General features: G+C 43.5%; 1 protein-coding gene across 1 annotated transcript in view; it reads left to right on the forward strand.

The window, feature by feature from the left end:
* Positions 1-10,506: 10,506 nt before the first annotated feature.
* Positions 10,507-16,067, forward strand: part of SSU72 (SSU72 RNA polymerase II CTD phosphatase homolog (S. cerevisiae)) — a 44,242-nt gene continuing 38,681 nt past the window's right edge. The window contains exon 1 of the mRNA XM_006885838.1: positions 10,507-10,701. Within this exon, the coding sequence (XP_006885900.1) occupies positions 10,622-10,701 (80 nt within the window). The 5' untranslated portion in view covers positions 10,507-10,621. The remainder of the gene's footprint in view (positions 10,702-16,067) is intronic.

The following is a 16,067-nucleotide window of genomic DNA, read 5'->3' on the forward strand; positions in this document are numbered from 1 at the left end:
TCAGTGCAGTATACATTATTGAACCCATCTTACTCAGTCTCTCCCCAACCCCAAGGACAGTCCCATTCTACAACAGTGGCATCATGTAATATTTGTCCTTCTCCAAAGCTATGTTGAAAGCTTCTGCCCACGTTCTACATAGTCCACCAAGCTCAGGATGTTCTTCCGAGGTTGATCATCTCCCCCTGTTTCTCCATCTCCATAGCCAGAAAACATGAAGCTTATGAAGCCTGTGTTCATGCTGCTGGATCTCACTGTGCCTGGCTGAAATCTCATTTAGGATCTGCCGGCTCACCGATGTATCTTTCAGTCTATTGGTCACGGGCACTTGGCCCTGCCCACTGTCCAGGCTCTGCTCTAGCTCCTCAGTGGACACCATCAATTGCTGATAGGTTTCCATGCTGCGTTATTCTCATTCTCATGTTGGGTGAATTATAATTCTTATTGATTTATGGGCTTCAAGTAGGGAGCTCCGGTGGCCTAGTGGCAAGATGTTGTGCTGCAATCTTCAAGACATGCGGTTCGAGGCCACCTGTTCCTTCCTGGGGAGAAGAATGGGCAATCTCCTCCAGTGTGATTAACTCCCTCGGCAAAGCTGCTGGAAGTCAGCTATGGGTCTGCTTTGATTGGATGGTACACAACAACAACAACAACAATGGCCTTCAGCTGTGTACGGATATCCCTCCTCAGTTGTTTTCTCTCTTAATGAAAGTCTGCAGGTCTGGGGGAAGAGCAGAGACGCCACAGTTGGCAGGACTAAAGAACTTTGTATTACCAACATACACTGCAAGGCTGAAGGTCAAGGGCCTGCAAGCACAGTGGAGACACTGTCCTGACTCAGTGAGGTATTGTACCAGCTGTCAGCCTGAACTGTGATGTGTTAACTTCCCCAGTAAACCCCTTAGGCATGAGTGTGTTGAATTGTCCTGACCTGGGATTGTCCTGCTCTCAGCAAGGCAGTACCCTGCTACATCACCAGAATGCTTCATCCTCCAAGCTGTCACCTCCCTGCCTCAGCTTGTGGGTCCTGTCCTGCATAGTGGCTGAACTCCCTCTCCCCAGTGCCTGAGACCCAAGGGCCTCAAGTATCATATTGACACTTTCCTCGCGCCCTCTGCAGACACCAGCACTTCAAGCTGCAAGATGTTCAGTCTATTGCATTGTCCACAGCCAATGGAAAGAAGCAGTCTTGGATACCCCTACAATTCCACAGGCTGGACTTCCTTCTTCTCTCCCCACCCTCACTTTATAACTTCAGCTCTGCTGCCTTATGGAAGTGTCTTAAAGGGCAAGTTGAGTCCTGTTTGTCCTGTGAACCCTGGGGCAGATGTAATAGTACTAAAGGTACAGACAGCTACTCTGCAGTTGACTCATGGTGACCTTTTTACAATAGAATGAAATACTGCCCAGTCTCCCATAATAATGATAGCTAAGCATGTTCAAATCCATTGTTGTAACTATTAGGCTAGTTTATTAGGAGGGGCCGATCTTTAGAGAAGGACATCATGCTCAGAAAGGTAGTGTAAGAGAGGAAGACCCAAATAGGACGATTGACACAGTGATTGTAAGAATAGGCTCAAGTGTGTTGGAGATGATGAGGCTGGCACAGGGCAGAGCGAGGTTCAGATCTGTCATAGGGTCGCTGTGAGTCACCATTGACTTGACAGCACATACCACCACCACCAACAACAACAACAACAACAACACGTATCACTGAATCTCTGGTAGTGGCTCAATGGTAAGGAGTTGTGCTGTCAACACAAGAGAATAAAGTTCAAGGCCATCAGTTGCTCCAAAACACAAAGAAAACCTGCTCTGAAGAACTGCTGGAAGGTCAACTGTCAGTTTCAACTTGACGGCACGTAACAACAACATATATCACCAACAGTGTCTCTAAACCCAACTGCCCTTCATCTTCAACAAACATAACATCTTCCTCTAGTCCCCCAATGATGTGTCCAAAGCGAGTGGACAGTGTTCTACTGTGATCCATAAGGTTTTTATTGGCTTATTTTTGGAGGCAGGTCGCTAGATTTTACTTCTTTGTTCGCCATAGGCTGGAAGCTCTGCTGTAACCCATCTACCACGGATGACTCTGCTGGTATTTGGGATACCAGGGCCATCACATCAACACACAAGCCACTACAGCATGACAAACGGACAGAGTGATGACCAATAGTTTTAGATGGCTTGTGATTTCAGCTCAGAGTTGCCACACTATGACAAAAGTGTGAATCGGGCCTCAAACAGATGATGGCAAGAGAGGGTCCAGCTTCCCATAAATTGTGGTAGCATGAGCACCTACCATGTAGCTTTAACAGTTATTCTAGTGTTTTCTTCCTCATATATATGGTACATGAGCATTCAGTAAAGTAAAGCACAGGGACAATTAAAAATGTACTGGGGGCCAGAATTTAAAAAAACGTATTGGACATAGGCAGCAAAAATCAATACCTTTGCATTGTGATATTTAGGAAGAGTACTGAATATCCCATGGACTGCCAAAAGAACAAACAAGCTTGTTTTGGAGGAAGTGCAATGAGGGTGCTCTTAGAGGCAGGGATGATGAAACTTCATCCCACATACTTGGGCATGTGGTCAGGAGGAGCTAGTCCTTGGGAAAAGATAGCATGCTGGGAAAGGTGGAGGGTCAGAGCAAGAGAGGAAGACCTTCAGCAAGATGGTTTGACACACTGACCATAACAGTGGGTTTGAGTATATATGTGATCATGTGGATGGCTAAAGATAAGACAAGGTTCAGAGATGTTGTTCAGAGGGTCGTTGTGAATCAGTTGATTCGACAGCACCTAACAGCAGCAAACAAAGCCATCTCAGATGGAAATGGAGGTTCTGTCCCTTAAGAGCTTAGTTTGGGAATAAGAGCAGAGCAGCACACACTACTAAAGAGAACATTCAGAATCACAAATGCAGGTTACATGTGGGGTTGGAAGCACAGAAAAGCCATCAATGACACCCGTGTTCAGTCTACATGAGTGGCTAAAACTGGCTGAGAAAAGGAGGGTAGGGTAGAGAACAAAGGCATGTTGAGGAAGGTATCTTGATGTGTAGGGGCATGTGCAAAGCTAGGGAAGGTGTAGGACAAGCAGTTCTCAGATGCTGGGCCATGAAGTTCTAAACAAAGAGTAGGGAGAGGTGAGGTAAGAAGGGTTGGCAATGCCAGACCATAATGGCTTTGAATGAGGCTAATGAGCCTGGACATTATTTTGACCATAATGGGGAAACTACGAAGGTGTTTTGTTGTCAAAACAGAAACTACTCTCTGCTCTGAAGAAAATACATATTTTACTATTAAAAAAAACCAACACCTTGGCCTAATTGGGAGAAAATAGAGGAAGGAAAGTTGTTCTTGCCACCCAAAATCCCAAGATTACAAAAAAAGAATAAAGGAATAAAACAATACTGTTGTGGTTAGTTGCTATCAAATCACGTCTGACTCATCAGAACACCAAATACAACAGAACCAGAGGTTGCCTGGCAACAAATTCCTGTCACATCTTCACATTGTTGGTATGGTTCATTGTCTTGGTTATGATGTATTTTAAGTATCTTGGAACCTAGGTTCCTCTTCTCCCAGCACTATCTTAGCCAGTGTTGTATTGGGATCCACAGAGCTTTCATTAGCTAATTTGCGGAAGTAGATTTTCAGGTCTTTTTTCCTAGTCTCTGTTAGTCAAGAAGCTCTGCTGAAATATATGCACTATGGTGGATACTGCTTGGTCTTTTTTTTTTTTTTTTTTTGCAGTTCGATACTACTTCTTTATTCTGGTAATGGCGCTTTTCCACTTGGTCTTTTGAAATGCCAGTGACATATGTTTCCAACATCACAGCAACACACACACTCTGTGACAGTACAGCAACTGACAGATGGGTCATAGAAAGTACATATAACGTACCCTTGACCTTACCACATTGGAGTCCTTGTGTGATATAAACTATTTGCACACTGAGATCCTAACCGAAAGGTTCAAGTCCACCTGTAATGAAAAGCCTAATGATTTTTCTTAAAAAACTTAGCCATTGAAAATCTTATGGAGCAGAGAGTTCTACTGTGACACACTAAGTTCACTATGAGTCAGAGTTGACAGCAGCTGCTTTAATCCCCCAAAACAAACTCATTCCCATTTGTTTGACAAGGCTGGTGGATTTGAACTACCAAACTCGTTCCCATCTGTTTTACCACATATTTCTCCAGCAGAGTGGCTGGTGAGTTTGAAAAACTAACCCTTTTCGTTAGGAAGGGAATACTTTAATCGCTGCACCACCAGAAATCCTACCATTTCAAGAATATTTCCCCAGCTGTGATCTTCTGTGGCATATATACACACTTTATTTTTTTAAAAATTAATTTTAATGAACATTTACAGAGATTTTGGATTTCCATACATTCATTGTTGCATTTTTCTCCCTGCCCACCCCTCCCCCCAGTTCATTCTTCTCTTTGAAAAGTAAAAGAAAAATTATTTCATTGGTATAGAATCCCCCACCTCCCACCCTGAGTACACTCTACTATACAACCTTCATTCTAGACTCCTGTCATAACCATAATACTCAGTCATATATCGCTTTCAAACAGTTCTCTCCCTCATCTGTTTCAATGCAGTATACATAATTTACTCATTTTTTCTCAGTCTCACTCCAACCCTGATGTCAGTCCCATTCTACAATACTGGCACCATGCAGCACCTGTCCTTTTGTGGCTGAGATATTTCACTCAGCATAATATCCTCCAAGGTCACTCATTTTGAATAATATTGCATGAGTTCCTTGTTTTTCAATGCAGTGTAGTATTCCATTATGTGAATATATCAGAGCTTCTCTATGCGTTTGTTTGTTGATGGGCACTTAGGTTGTTTCCAACTCTTTGCTATTGTGAACAAAGCTGCAGTAAACATGGGTGTGTACATACACACTTTCTTGTTGCAATGATCAGCTGTGTCCAGACCAGGCCAATTAGTCCTTAAAGACTTTTAGCCGATTCTCAGTCTTTTCCTCCATGAAAACACCAAGAGCAATGATAATTCCCTCTACTTCTGCCCTCCACACAGTTGGCTTCTGAGTTTCTTCCTCCCCACCAGGAAGCCTGACTTCCAGCTGAGTCTGTTGTCACACAGATTGTTATTGTTAGCTGTTATTAAGTTGGCCTCAACAACTAATTCCTTCTGTTTGTTTTCAAAAACAAGTTCTTGGCAACATTATGTACAATCGTGTGAAACTCTGCCCTATCCATCAATATTCCTATGATTAGGTGCAGACTAAACCACTGTGATTCATAGGCTTTCAATGACTGATCTCAAACAACTACTTCATTTCCCCCAGTTCGTCCTAGTCTGGAAGCCTGACTGAAACCTGGTCAGCATCTAAGCAACAGCTAAGATGCTAATGCATGAGGCTAGAAATCAAATCCAGGTCTTTGTCCTGGAAGAATTTTTCACCAATATCTATTATTATGCATATTGTTGTTATGTGCCGTCAAGTTGCCTGTGACTCATAGCTACTGTGTATAATAGTTCTAAAGTCTGCCCTGTCCTGAGTCAGTCTGACTCCCACACACCTTCCCCCAGTGTCCCAGTTATGGTATCAATCCATCTAATTTGAGGTCTTCCTCTCTTGTGCTGTCCCCTCCACCCTTCTGAGGATGATGTCCTTCTCTAAGGATCAGTCCCTCCTGGTCACATGCCCAAACTATGTGAGACGGAGCTTCAGAACTCCTGGCATCCAAGGAGAAACTTGGTTTCACTCTCTCCAAGACAGATCTGTTTGTTTTCTTGGCAGTTCATGGTATGTTCAAAACTCTTCTCCACCACCACACAGACATCAAAGACATCAATTCTTTTTTTTTTTTTCAAAGACATCAATTCTTCTTCTATCATCCTTAGTCATTATCCAGCTCTCTGATGCATAGCAAGCATAGTTTGGGTTTATTAAATAAAATGGTCACTTACACATCCTCAGTTACCAAGCATCCTACTTTACCACCTCATTTAATGACAATTTTTCTATTTACTGTTGGTGTTGTTATGTGCCATCAAGTTGACTCAGAACAACCGTATGAATAATAGCTCTGAACCTTGCCTAACCTAAGCCAGCCACACCATCTCTGCCACACCATAGCCCATGCTATAGTCACTCTGTGTTAATCCATCTCCTCCAGGGTCTTCCTCTTCAGTATTGACCCCTCTCAAATCAGTACATACAATGTCTCTTCACTGCCATCGTCCCTTTGTTCATTTCTCATGCTACTCTGCTCCATTGTCATGTTTGATCATCACTACTCTCTTGTCCCTCCCACCTCTGCTGTACACCAATAAAACATCAACTCAGTGTCCACTTCATGCCTATATACAGAAAACAGTATGTGGCTGGATAATAACAAAGATATTGACAAGTTCAACTGTGGTTCCCATCAACCCAAACTCATTGGTGTTGCAACTGACAAGAAATATAAAACTAACTCTTTATAATCAATGCCTTTGAGTTGTGCTTCTGGAGAAAAGTATTGAACATACCACAGACTGTTCTGTCTTGGAAAGGGTGAAACCAAGCCAGCCACTCCTTGGAGACAAGGATTTTGAAGCTCAATATCATATACTCTGGGCACGTGGCCAGGAGGGACCAGTCCTTGGAGAAGGACATCATGCTTGGAGGGGTGGAGGGACAGCACAGTAGAGGAAGACTCTGGATGAGATGGATTGACACACTAACTGGGGTAATGGAGGTAAGTGTGTCAGATAGTGAGACGGGCTAAGGCTAGGGCAGGCTTCAGAGCTATGGTACATAAGGTCACTAGAAGTCAGAGACGACAGACTGGATGGCACATAACAACAAACCCCATGGGAAGAGACTGCCCATTTTTCCGCTCATAGAGCAGCTTGTGGATCTGAACTATCTGCGTTTGAGTTGACAGTGTAGCTTCTTATTAGGCCACCAGAGCCCCCTTTTTTCATTCACGTCTATTACTGTATCCATTAGATAAAAGAGAGTTCTTTTGAAGAGGGGGGAAAAAAAGGTCCTTTTGCAAAATTTCTGTTCCTCAAATTTATGGCTGGGAGTTAGTTACTCTAAGTTACAACATATTTCTAGCACCAACTTTCTCTTGAATACTGATAAGATTAGACCACAACTTCTCAGACAAAAACTCCTCGAACTCCACTATCCTTTGTCTCCCTTATATTAATCCTTGAAATCTCTAAGACATCAAGATGGATTTGGGGTTCTCATACCCTCTGTCTCTTATATGTTGTTGTTGTTGTTGTTGTTGTTGTGTAATCGAGTCAGAACTGACCCATAGCTGACCCTTCAGTGGGTTTTCAGAGACAGTTAACTGCATAGGAGAATGCTTGTCTTTCTCCTGCGGAGCAGCTGGTGGATTTGAACCATGTTCCTTGCAGCACAGATTTTTAGCACTAGGTCATCAGATCTCCCTTTCTCTCTCTCTCTCTCTTTTTTAAAAATAAAATAAAATTTTTATTATGTATTGGTTTACTTACAAAGTTCATGCACATTGTTTTTGAAGGAAGAATATGGCAGTTGCCCCACCACCCCCAAGCCTGATCACTTCCTGGGACCAATTCCTTTCTTTATTTCTCTCCCTCGCACCTTCACACTCTTTTTTTTTCTATCTAACGGTTTTTCACACCAGATCTTTCCCATTTCCTTTACCCAACTCTCCCTCAACCCATCAAACTGAGACCTAGACAATGACTAAAGAGGACAGAAGAATCGATGCCTTTTAGTTGTGGTACTGGTGAAGAGTCTTGAACATACCATGGGACTCTAAGAAAACAAATAGGTCTGTATTGGAGAGGGTGAAACCAAGTGGTTCTCCTTGAAGGCTAGGATTTTGAAGCTCCATCTCACATACTTTGAGCATGTGGCCAGGAGAGACAGAACCTTGGAGAAGGACATCATGCTTGAAAAGGTGGAGGGATGAGGTAGGAAAGGAGGACCCCAGATGAGATGGACTGATAAGAGTAACTGGGGCAATAGGGTTAGGTGTGTCAGAATCAGTGAGACTGGCTCAGGACATAGCAGGCATGTGACTTGACAGCACATAACAACAATGACCATTACCCCCCTACCCCCACCCATCCCTACCCCTCTGCTACGCCACCTCTTGGATCCTCATTCTTCTACAATAATGGTCTCACACAGTATTTGCCTTTATAGGACTGAGTTAGTTCACTTAGCATAATTGGAGGAAGAATGTCACAGCTGGCCCCCAGGCCTGATCACTCCTTGAAGAAACCTGAAAATGTCTACTGCAATCAGATCTGACATAGGATCCTGAAAAGGCTCTGGTCAAAGCCCATACCCAAATTAATGAACAGGACCCCCCTTGCCAAATTCTGAGCAAAATACCATCTTCCCTAGATCTTCCTAAAACCCCGTATAAAAAGAAACTGTCCTTGAGCCATTTTTACCTTCTCTGCTTGCTGTTACTTGGCATCCTTGGGAGCAGCTTCTTTTTCTCAATCTCTCTAAACTTTTTTTTTAAACTTTTTTTCCTAACAGTAATGCGGCATCAGGATTGGTAGAAGATTTATCAACAATCTGCGTTATGCAGATGACATAACCCTGCTTGCTGAAACTGAGAAGGACCTGAAGCGCTTGCTGCTGAGGGTCAAGAACTGCAGCCTCCAATATAGATTGAACCTCAATGTCAAGAAGACAAAGATTCTCACCACTGGACCAATTGGCACCATCAGGATGGATGGTGAAGAGACTCAGATGCTTGACTCCACGGTCAACACTCTTGGCACCAGTAGCCAGGAAATTAAAAGACGTATTGAGATGGGAAAGTCTGCTGTTAGGGACCACTCTAAAGTATTGAAGAGCAATGGTGTGTCTCTGGAGACTAAGGTGCGTCTGGTACAGGCCATGATCTTTGCAATCACTTTTTATGTGTCAGAGAGCTGGACAATGACTAGGGAGGATAGGAGAATTGATGCTTTTGAGTTTGGTGTTAGAGAAGAGTGTTGAGGGTACTATGGACTGCTAAGAAAACAAACAGATTCATCTTGGAGAGGGTTAAGTCGGGCTGCTCCTTGGAGGCAAGGATTCTGAGGCTTCGTCTGACATACTTTGGTCATGTTGTAAGGAGAGACCGGTCCTTAGAGGACATCATGGTTGGGAGGGTGGAGGGCAGGCGCAGGAGGGGAAGGCCCTCTGGGAGGTGGATTGATTCAGTGACTGGGGCAATTGGGATGAGTGTGTCAGAGACAATGAGATTGGCACAGGACAGAGCAGAATTTAGAGCTGTTTTACACAGGGTCGCTATGAGTCGCAAGTGACTCCACGGCACATAACAAGTACAACAGCAACAACACTCTCCAGTCCCTCTCAAGTTAATGATTTATAAAATCATTTCTCCTGTGTGCTGCATAGTATTTCATCGCATGAATGTACCATAATTTCTCAATCCATTAGGTTGGACATTTGGGTTGTTTCCATGTTCTTGCAATGGGGAATAACGCTGCTATGAACACTGGTGTACTTAATATACTCTCATTATTTTTATTTTAATAATTTTAATTAACATTTACAGAGATTTTGGATTTCCATTCATTCATTGCTGCACTTCTCTCCCCGCCCAGCCTTCCTCCCTCAACCCCCAAATATACTCGCATTTAAAAACTTCTGCTTTATCCACGTCAACCTGTCTCTAAGACCGGTTCTTGTGGTGGCGGGTGGTACAATCGAGGGTTTGTGGTAACACAGTCAAGTGGAAATCACACTCATAGGGACCCTCACAGGAGAGCACTACTAGGCTCTAAGTCTTTGTGAAAGCAGACCTTCATTATCTTTCTACAAAGGAGTAAGTAGAAAGTTCTCACTAACGATCTTCTACAGCGCTTAACCGTAGTGTCAAGATTCTTTGTCACTTTACACGTCCTAATTCTCCAAATACTTTAACGACTTCAATTACATTTTTTAAACTTGGGATGGTTTTCAACAGGACAACGCTCATGTTTCTACGAGCTGGCGGCAAGGAGAGGTAAGAGGCAGAGAGACTGAGCTAGGAGAGAGGATGCGGAGAAATTCTGAGGATGCAGGAGCACTGATGCTGAAAAGAGAGCAAGTCCAGGGAAACCCCACAGCTCCAAAGAGGCGGCCACGAGAGTCATCAGACCACCAGCGAGCACGGGGACCAGCGAACACGTCGACCGAGCGCCTACGGGAAGCACAGCGAGGAGAGCGGACGCTGTGTCTCGTGCGTCACTCCCTGCGACAAGGGCGGGGCTTTGTGACGTCATGGCGTAAGCGCCACGCGCCGGGGCGCCCAGCCGCGCACCGCTTTGCAGAGTGCCAGTCGCGGCTGCGCAGGAGTCGGAGCCGACGCGGCGGGCGCCGGACGTCCGCTCTCCCCGTGTACGGTGTCCAGGCCGTCCTCGCCTTCCACCCCGCTGGCCGGGGGCTTAGGGTTGGCGCGCAGACGTCCGCGCTGCGCGTCCCGACGTCTTACGTCGCCATCACCGCCGCTTCCGCGCTGCCGATTTCCGGCCGCCGCTGCCGCCATTTTGGTCGCGCGGAAGCGCAGCCACCGGGTGGGAGTCCCGGAGAGGGGGAAGTCGCGTTCGCTGCGGACGGTGCCACCGCCGTCATGCCGTCTTCGCCGCTGCGGGTGGCGGTGGTGTGCTCGAGTAACCAGAACCGGAGCATGGAGGCACACAACATCCTCAGGTAGTTACAGCCTCCGCCCTGGCCCGGAGCGCCCCATCGGACTGCGGTCTACCGGCCGTCTCCCTCGAGCCCCGCCGCACTCCCTTCCCAGCCGCTGCTCGTGCTGGAAGAGGGGTCGCGATGGCCTGTAGCTCCCTTCATGTCCCCCGCCGTTTGGGCGAAGGGGCCGAGACCCGCGACGACGCGAGGCCAAGCTCCACTTCCGAGCTCGTTGGCTCGGCCCGAGCCGGGCGGCACTCGGGCCACCGCGCGGGGCCCCACATGTTCTTAAGTCCTAGGGGAAGATCCCAGAGCCGCAGGGTTCACGTGCTGTACAAAAACTTCCAAAGTCCTTAACAAACCACAAAGGCCAGCACAGATTTCCAGCTGTTTTGCCTGCGTGTTAATATATCTGAAAACTGGCAAAAAAAACCCCCAAAAAAACACTAAAATGGTAAACTTGGCTCAAACTTAGTGCCGTCGAGTCAGAACCGACTTGGAGCTGACGACCCAGCGGGTTTTCAGAGGTTGTAAGTCTCAATGGAGGAGATGGCCTGTTGTTTTGTTTTTTCACCTGCTCACCCCTGGTAGATTCGAACCGCCTAACCACGTTATTACGTCACCTCCCCTAAAGTGGTAAGTAGTTGCAACAAAGTGGTTGTGAGCCCTCGAGTCAGAAGTGACTCATAGCTGACCCTCCAGCGGGCATTCAGAGGCAGTAAATCGTACGAGAGGCGATCGCCCATCTTTCCCACCCACCCCGCAGAGCACCTGGTGGATCTGAACTGCCTGCCTTTGAGATTGCAGCGCAGTCTCTTAACCATTAGGCCACCGACCGCGGTAGTTGTTTTGTACCATCGAGTGGAAACCAACCTAGAGCCGAATATCTTAGTGGATGGGTTTTCAAAGACAGTAATTCACACGAGAGGAGACTGCCTAGCCTTCCTGCCAGGAGCTGTTGGATTTGAACCGTGTGCCTTTAGGATTCAAGTACAGGTTTTTATTTATCACTAGGCAAGCTGCTTATGATCCAACAATATCATATCCAGACTCTGTCATCATTATCAAACTTGCATGGCAAAGGCTTTGACGATCATTAAGAACGAACAAGCAGCAGCGGGCTTATTGGTAACTTTCTAAATTTGTGTCTTTGGTGCTCTACCTTTTCTTGCCTCATGCAGAAGTAGTCTTTTTGTTGTTTTATTTATAATGCCACCTCATTAATGAAAGCCTCTTCTGGTAATTGCTGGAACACCAGTTAATATTTCAGTGGTAATTTCTTCTGCTCCTTTTCTGTTGCCTATGTTTAATAAAATTTTGATCCTATATAGTAACGTTTCTCTGTAAAATCACTTTGCAAAATGTGAAAATGACAACTTTCATTACAGTTAAATTTTGATAACGTTCATGGGGAGTTGTGGAGCGAAACCAAAGGCCATGCCCCTTTGCTGCTTTGAATCTACCCGTGTTTCTGTGAGAAAAACATGGGCAATCTTCTCCCCTGTGATTTACAGCTTTAGACAGCCTGCTGTAGGGTTAGGGATGAGTCAGTTCCAACTCAACAGCAAACAGTGAGCTTTTGTAACTTCATAATAAACTGAAGTAAGAATTCCTGTTAAGTTTCTTTACATGCACTTTAAGGAAAACAGTACAGGTTCTGTTGTGGTTACAGCCCAGCTTTGAATCTTAAATTAGCCTCTTTGGGACTATTGGAATTTCCCCTTCCCTCCAGTACACATTGGCACATCATTTTTAATTTAATGGGAAATAGGTTTATTGTCTACTAATTCTGAGTTCTTTATTGTTGACTTTTTTCTTGATTACATCTATCACACTTTATTTGCTCAATGTAACTTCATAGAATGCAGCATGTTTTTAAAACTAACAAATCAGTGTTAAATGCTTTGAATGTGAGTGAGTATAGGCGTGCCTCAGTTTTCAAAAGTTTACTTTATGCCACCTCACTGTTTTGAAAGACCTGCTTTAGTACCTGTTTCCCTGAGAGAAATCGGAAGAGGAGGATCACTTTTATGAGAAAGAGTTCAGCATTTGTTTTGCAGCGAGCTTTAAAGTGGCAGCGCAAGAGTGGCATCACCAAGCTCCTTCATCGGGAACTACACTCAGCGTCTCAAGTCACCGTAGCTTTGAACTGTCTAAACACTGTATGTTAGTGCTACTTTAGGTTTCATGTATTATTTGGTAGGTTAATTTTGGGAGTCTGGGAACATTTCAGGTTTCCATATGTATCAGTGGTAATTGCGTCCTTATTTTTGTTCTATGAAATGCGCCCTAAGAACCTCTTGCTTTCGATTAGTGGGGGAGAAACCCTGTATTTGGATAGTAGAGCTTATCATTTAAACTGTGATCCATTGTAAGTGAAAGAATGCAAAATTCAGTGTGAGTTTTATCAGGTGGAATGTAAGATTTGGAGACCTTGTTAAAACTTTATGTCTGTGTAATATGTAGGGAGGAAGATTTACAAAAACATACTTATGGGGAGCTCTGGTGGCCTAGTGGCAAGAAGCTGCACTGCAATCCCAGAGGCGCACGGTTCAAATCCACCAGATGCTCTGCCAGGAAAAGGCGGGACAATCTCCTCCTGTACCAGTCACATCCAATTTGACGGTACACACACACACACACACACACACACTAATAAAAAAACATACTTATTCCATTTTAGTACATTTGTTAATACACTCAAGTATGGTGGCTGTTTAAAACTTGTGTCAGTCTCAATACTTGTGTGGGACAAGTTTTGCAGGATCACAAATCTTCTTGCGTTTAGCAGGTATACCACTGTAGCAGATGTACTATTGCCCTCCTGTGGAGAAGGGTATAGAAGAGCTCCTTTGTGGAACCACCAAGTAGGGCTTCTTACATGCATACACCAGATTTACTCATTAAAAGAGTAGACTCAAATCACTCAAAGGAAGAAGGAGGTAAGTTTAGAGTAACATCCATTTTTGTCAATGTAAAGTTGATTTAGATAATAATCTTTTTTTAAAAAAAATATATTTAGATATTTTTCTTAGTTGAGTTGTCTTAATTTTTAAAAGTATATTTTCATGTTGCCAGAAATTTTCACTGTTGAAAATACATGGGAAATAAGGATTACCCACAAAAAGCGTGCTGTTGTGGTACATACTTCCCCAGGTGAATTTTGTACACATCGTATGCTTAAGGGAGAGACTATTCTATAATCTACTCTCTTCAAATAAGGATGTCAGTGTCTGTCTAATTCAGTTTTCCTTCTGGTATTCATTGAGAGACTTTGAACTAGAGTATATTTATTTATATTGAATATGTGTTGGGACATAGGAATCCAGAACATCTTAGGAGCCTTGGATTCTGTAACTAATGCACCATAAACAGACTTCTTACTGGTTTTTAAGGCATCCTGGTGGTGCATGCATCTGCTGATGAATGGTTAGCAGTTCAAACCCATCAACTGTACCCTTGGAGTAAAATGTGACAACCTGCTCTAATAAAGATTTATAGCTCTGCAAATCCTCTAGGACACTTCTACTCTGTCATATGGGGTCACTGAGACAATTACGTCTATATATAGAAGCAGGTTTGAATTCATTTTCAGGTGTATAGTGTCAACTTCCTTGTGCCTTATAAATAAGTCTTTGCAAACTTCTAAAGTTTATTTCCTTAGATTAAAGTTCTTGAAGTAGAATTGAAGAGTTGTGAAGATTGAGCATATTTTAGCTTTTTATACTTTGTGCTGAAATACTTTTTAGAAAACCTGTACCTTTTTACTGAATTCTCATTTACTCAACTCTTAGACATGACTTTCATCTTTTCAGGCTGTTGAGTCTCTCTACTTTAAAATTGCTATTTAAAAAAAAAAATAAAAAATTGCTATTTAAGATTAAGCCAATTTTCATATGTTGAGAAAATTTATGTACTGTCTCTTCTGTTGAGTTTACAGTTTTAAAAGACTCTGTAGGACATTTACAGGCAGTCCTGGGTTATGAAGCAAGTTCCATTCTTAAGTGTGTCTTCAAGTCTAATATATGTAAGACAGAATAGGTCCAGTTTATATGTAATATCAGTGAAACATTTGTCCTTGTGTATACTAAACTGTTTTTATTTACAAAAATTCCATATACTGAAGCATTTATAATGTAATAATACAGTAATAGTAATGGTAATGTTTTGGTGCATGTCAGAAATTACCCATTTATAATTACACATCTTTGTATGCACAGTCAGTCCCCAGGTTACAAATGTCCCACTCATGGAAAATTTCTACTCTCCCTTTAAACAGAAATAGTTCGTGGCAGACTGGAAATTGTATGATTGGCAGATTTGGCACATTACCGAGAATGAAGCTCTGGAATGAGAGGATGGGTAAAGGTGGACTGAGCCTTTTGGACAGGAATGTAGGAAAGTGACACACATTCAAAGTGGTATAATTAGCAACCATTTTTGAGCAGGGCAGTGGCACTGCAGTCGGCGCTCAGAATCCAAGTGCAAGAGATTTGATTGCTGTGTAAAAGTGGACTGCCCTATAAAAATCTGAGTCTGCTCTGGTAACACTTTCTCAGCCATTAACTGAACTGGGCAGAACCAGCTTGAAGCCCCGAGGGATACTTCAAAGCACTGTTAGAAAATGATCCCTTTCATAACGCAGGGACTGCATGTACCTTGAATTTTTAATAAAAAGGGTTTATAGGAGTTACTTCCTAAGGAACTATGGATAAGTCAGACATTCCTAGTTAAGTCAGAAATTCCTAGTTGGGAGATTACCTGAATAATAGAATATTCTGTTCTAAGTTAGGAAAGCTTATGAAGATCCATCCGACTAAGGGTTTTTGCAGGCCCTGGAAATGGAAGTATAACAAAGTTTATGATAACTGCGGGGGTTGGGGGAGACGTAGTATGTACTTTGATTACAGCTACACAGACATCAATAAGACCCTGTGATGTTGGTGTTGGTTGGTTTTTTTAATACTTATTTTTGCAAATATTCACATACATATATTTGTAAATGAAATATGGTATATAAATATGTTTCCTAATATCTACCTAATAGCGACCCTATGAACAACAGCTCTGAACCCTGCCCTACCCTGTGCTAATCTCATTTTCTCTGACAAACCTGGCCCCAAAGCCCCAGTCACTGTGTCAGTCCATCTCAGAACCTATGGTGTTTTAATACTAAACTATTGCAACTGGCCTAATGGCCACTACCAACCCAAAGACGGTGGACCAGCTGCTCTGTAGGAGAAAGATGGGCAATTTCCTGTGCAAGTTACAGCTTCTAGAAACCTGCTGAGTGTCAGTTAACTGACTTGGTGATGCATAACAACACTGAAACTCAACTTTGAATCTGTTTTCCTGACAAAGTGGTAATGAATCTTGGCATTTATATT

The sequence above is a fragment of the Elephantulus edwardii genome, unplaced genomic scaffold, assembly GCF_000299155.1.
Source record: "Elephantulus edwardii isolate Elephantulus edwardi_28Jun2011 unplaced genomic scaffold, EleEdw1.0 scaffold00045, whole genome shotgun sequence".
Taxonomy (NCBI): domain Eukaryota; kingdom Metazoa; phylum Chordata; class Mammalia; order Macroscelidea; family Macroscelididae; genus Elephantulus; species Elephantulus edwardii.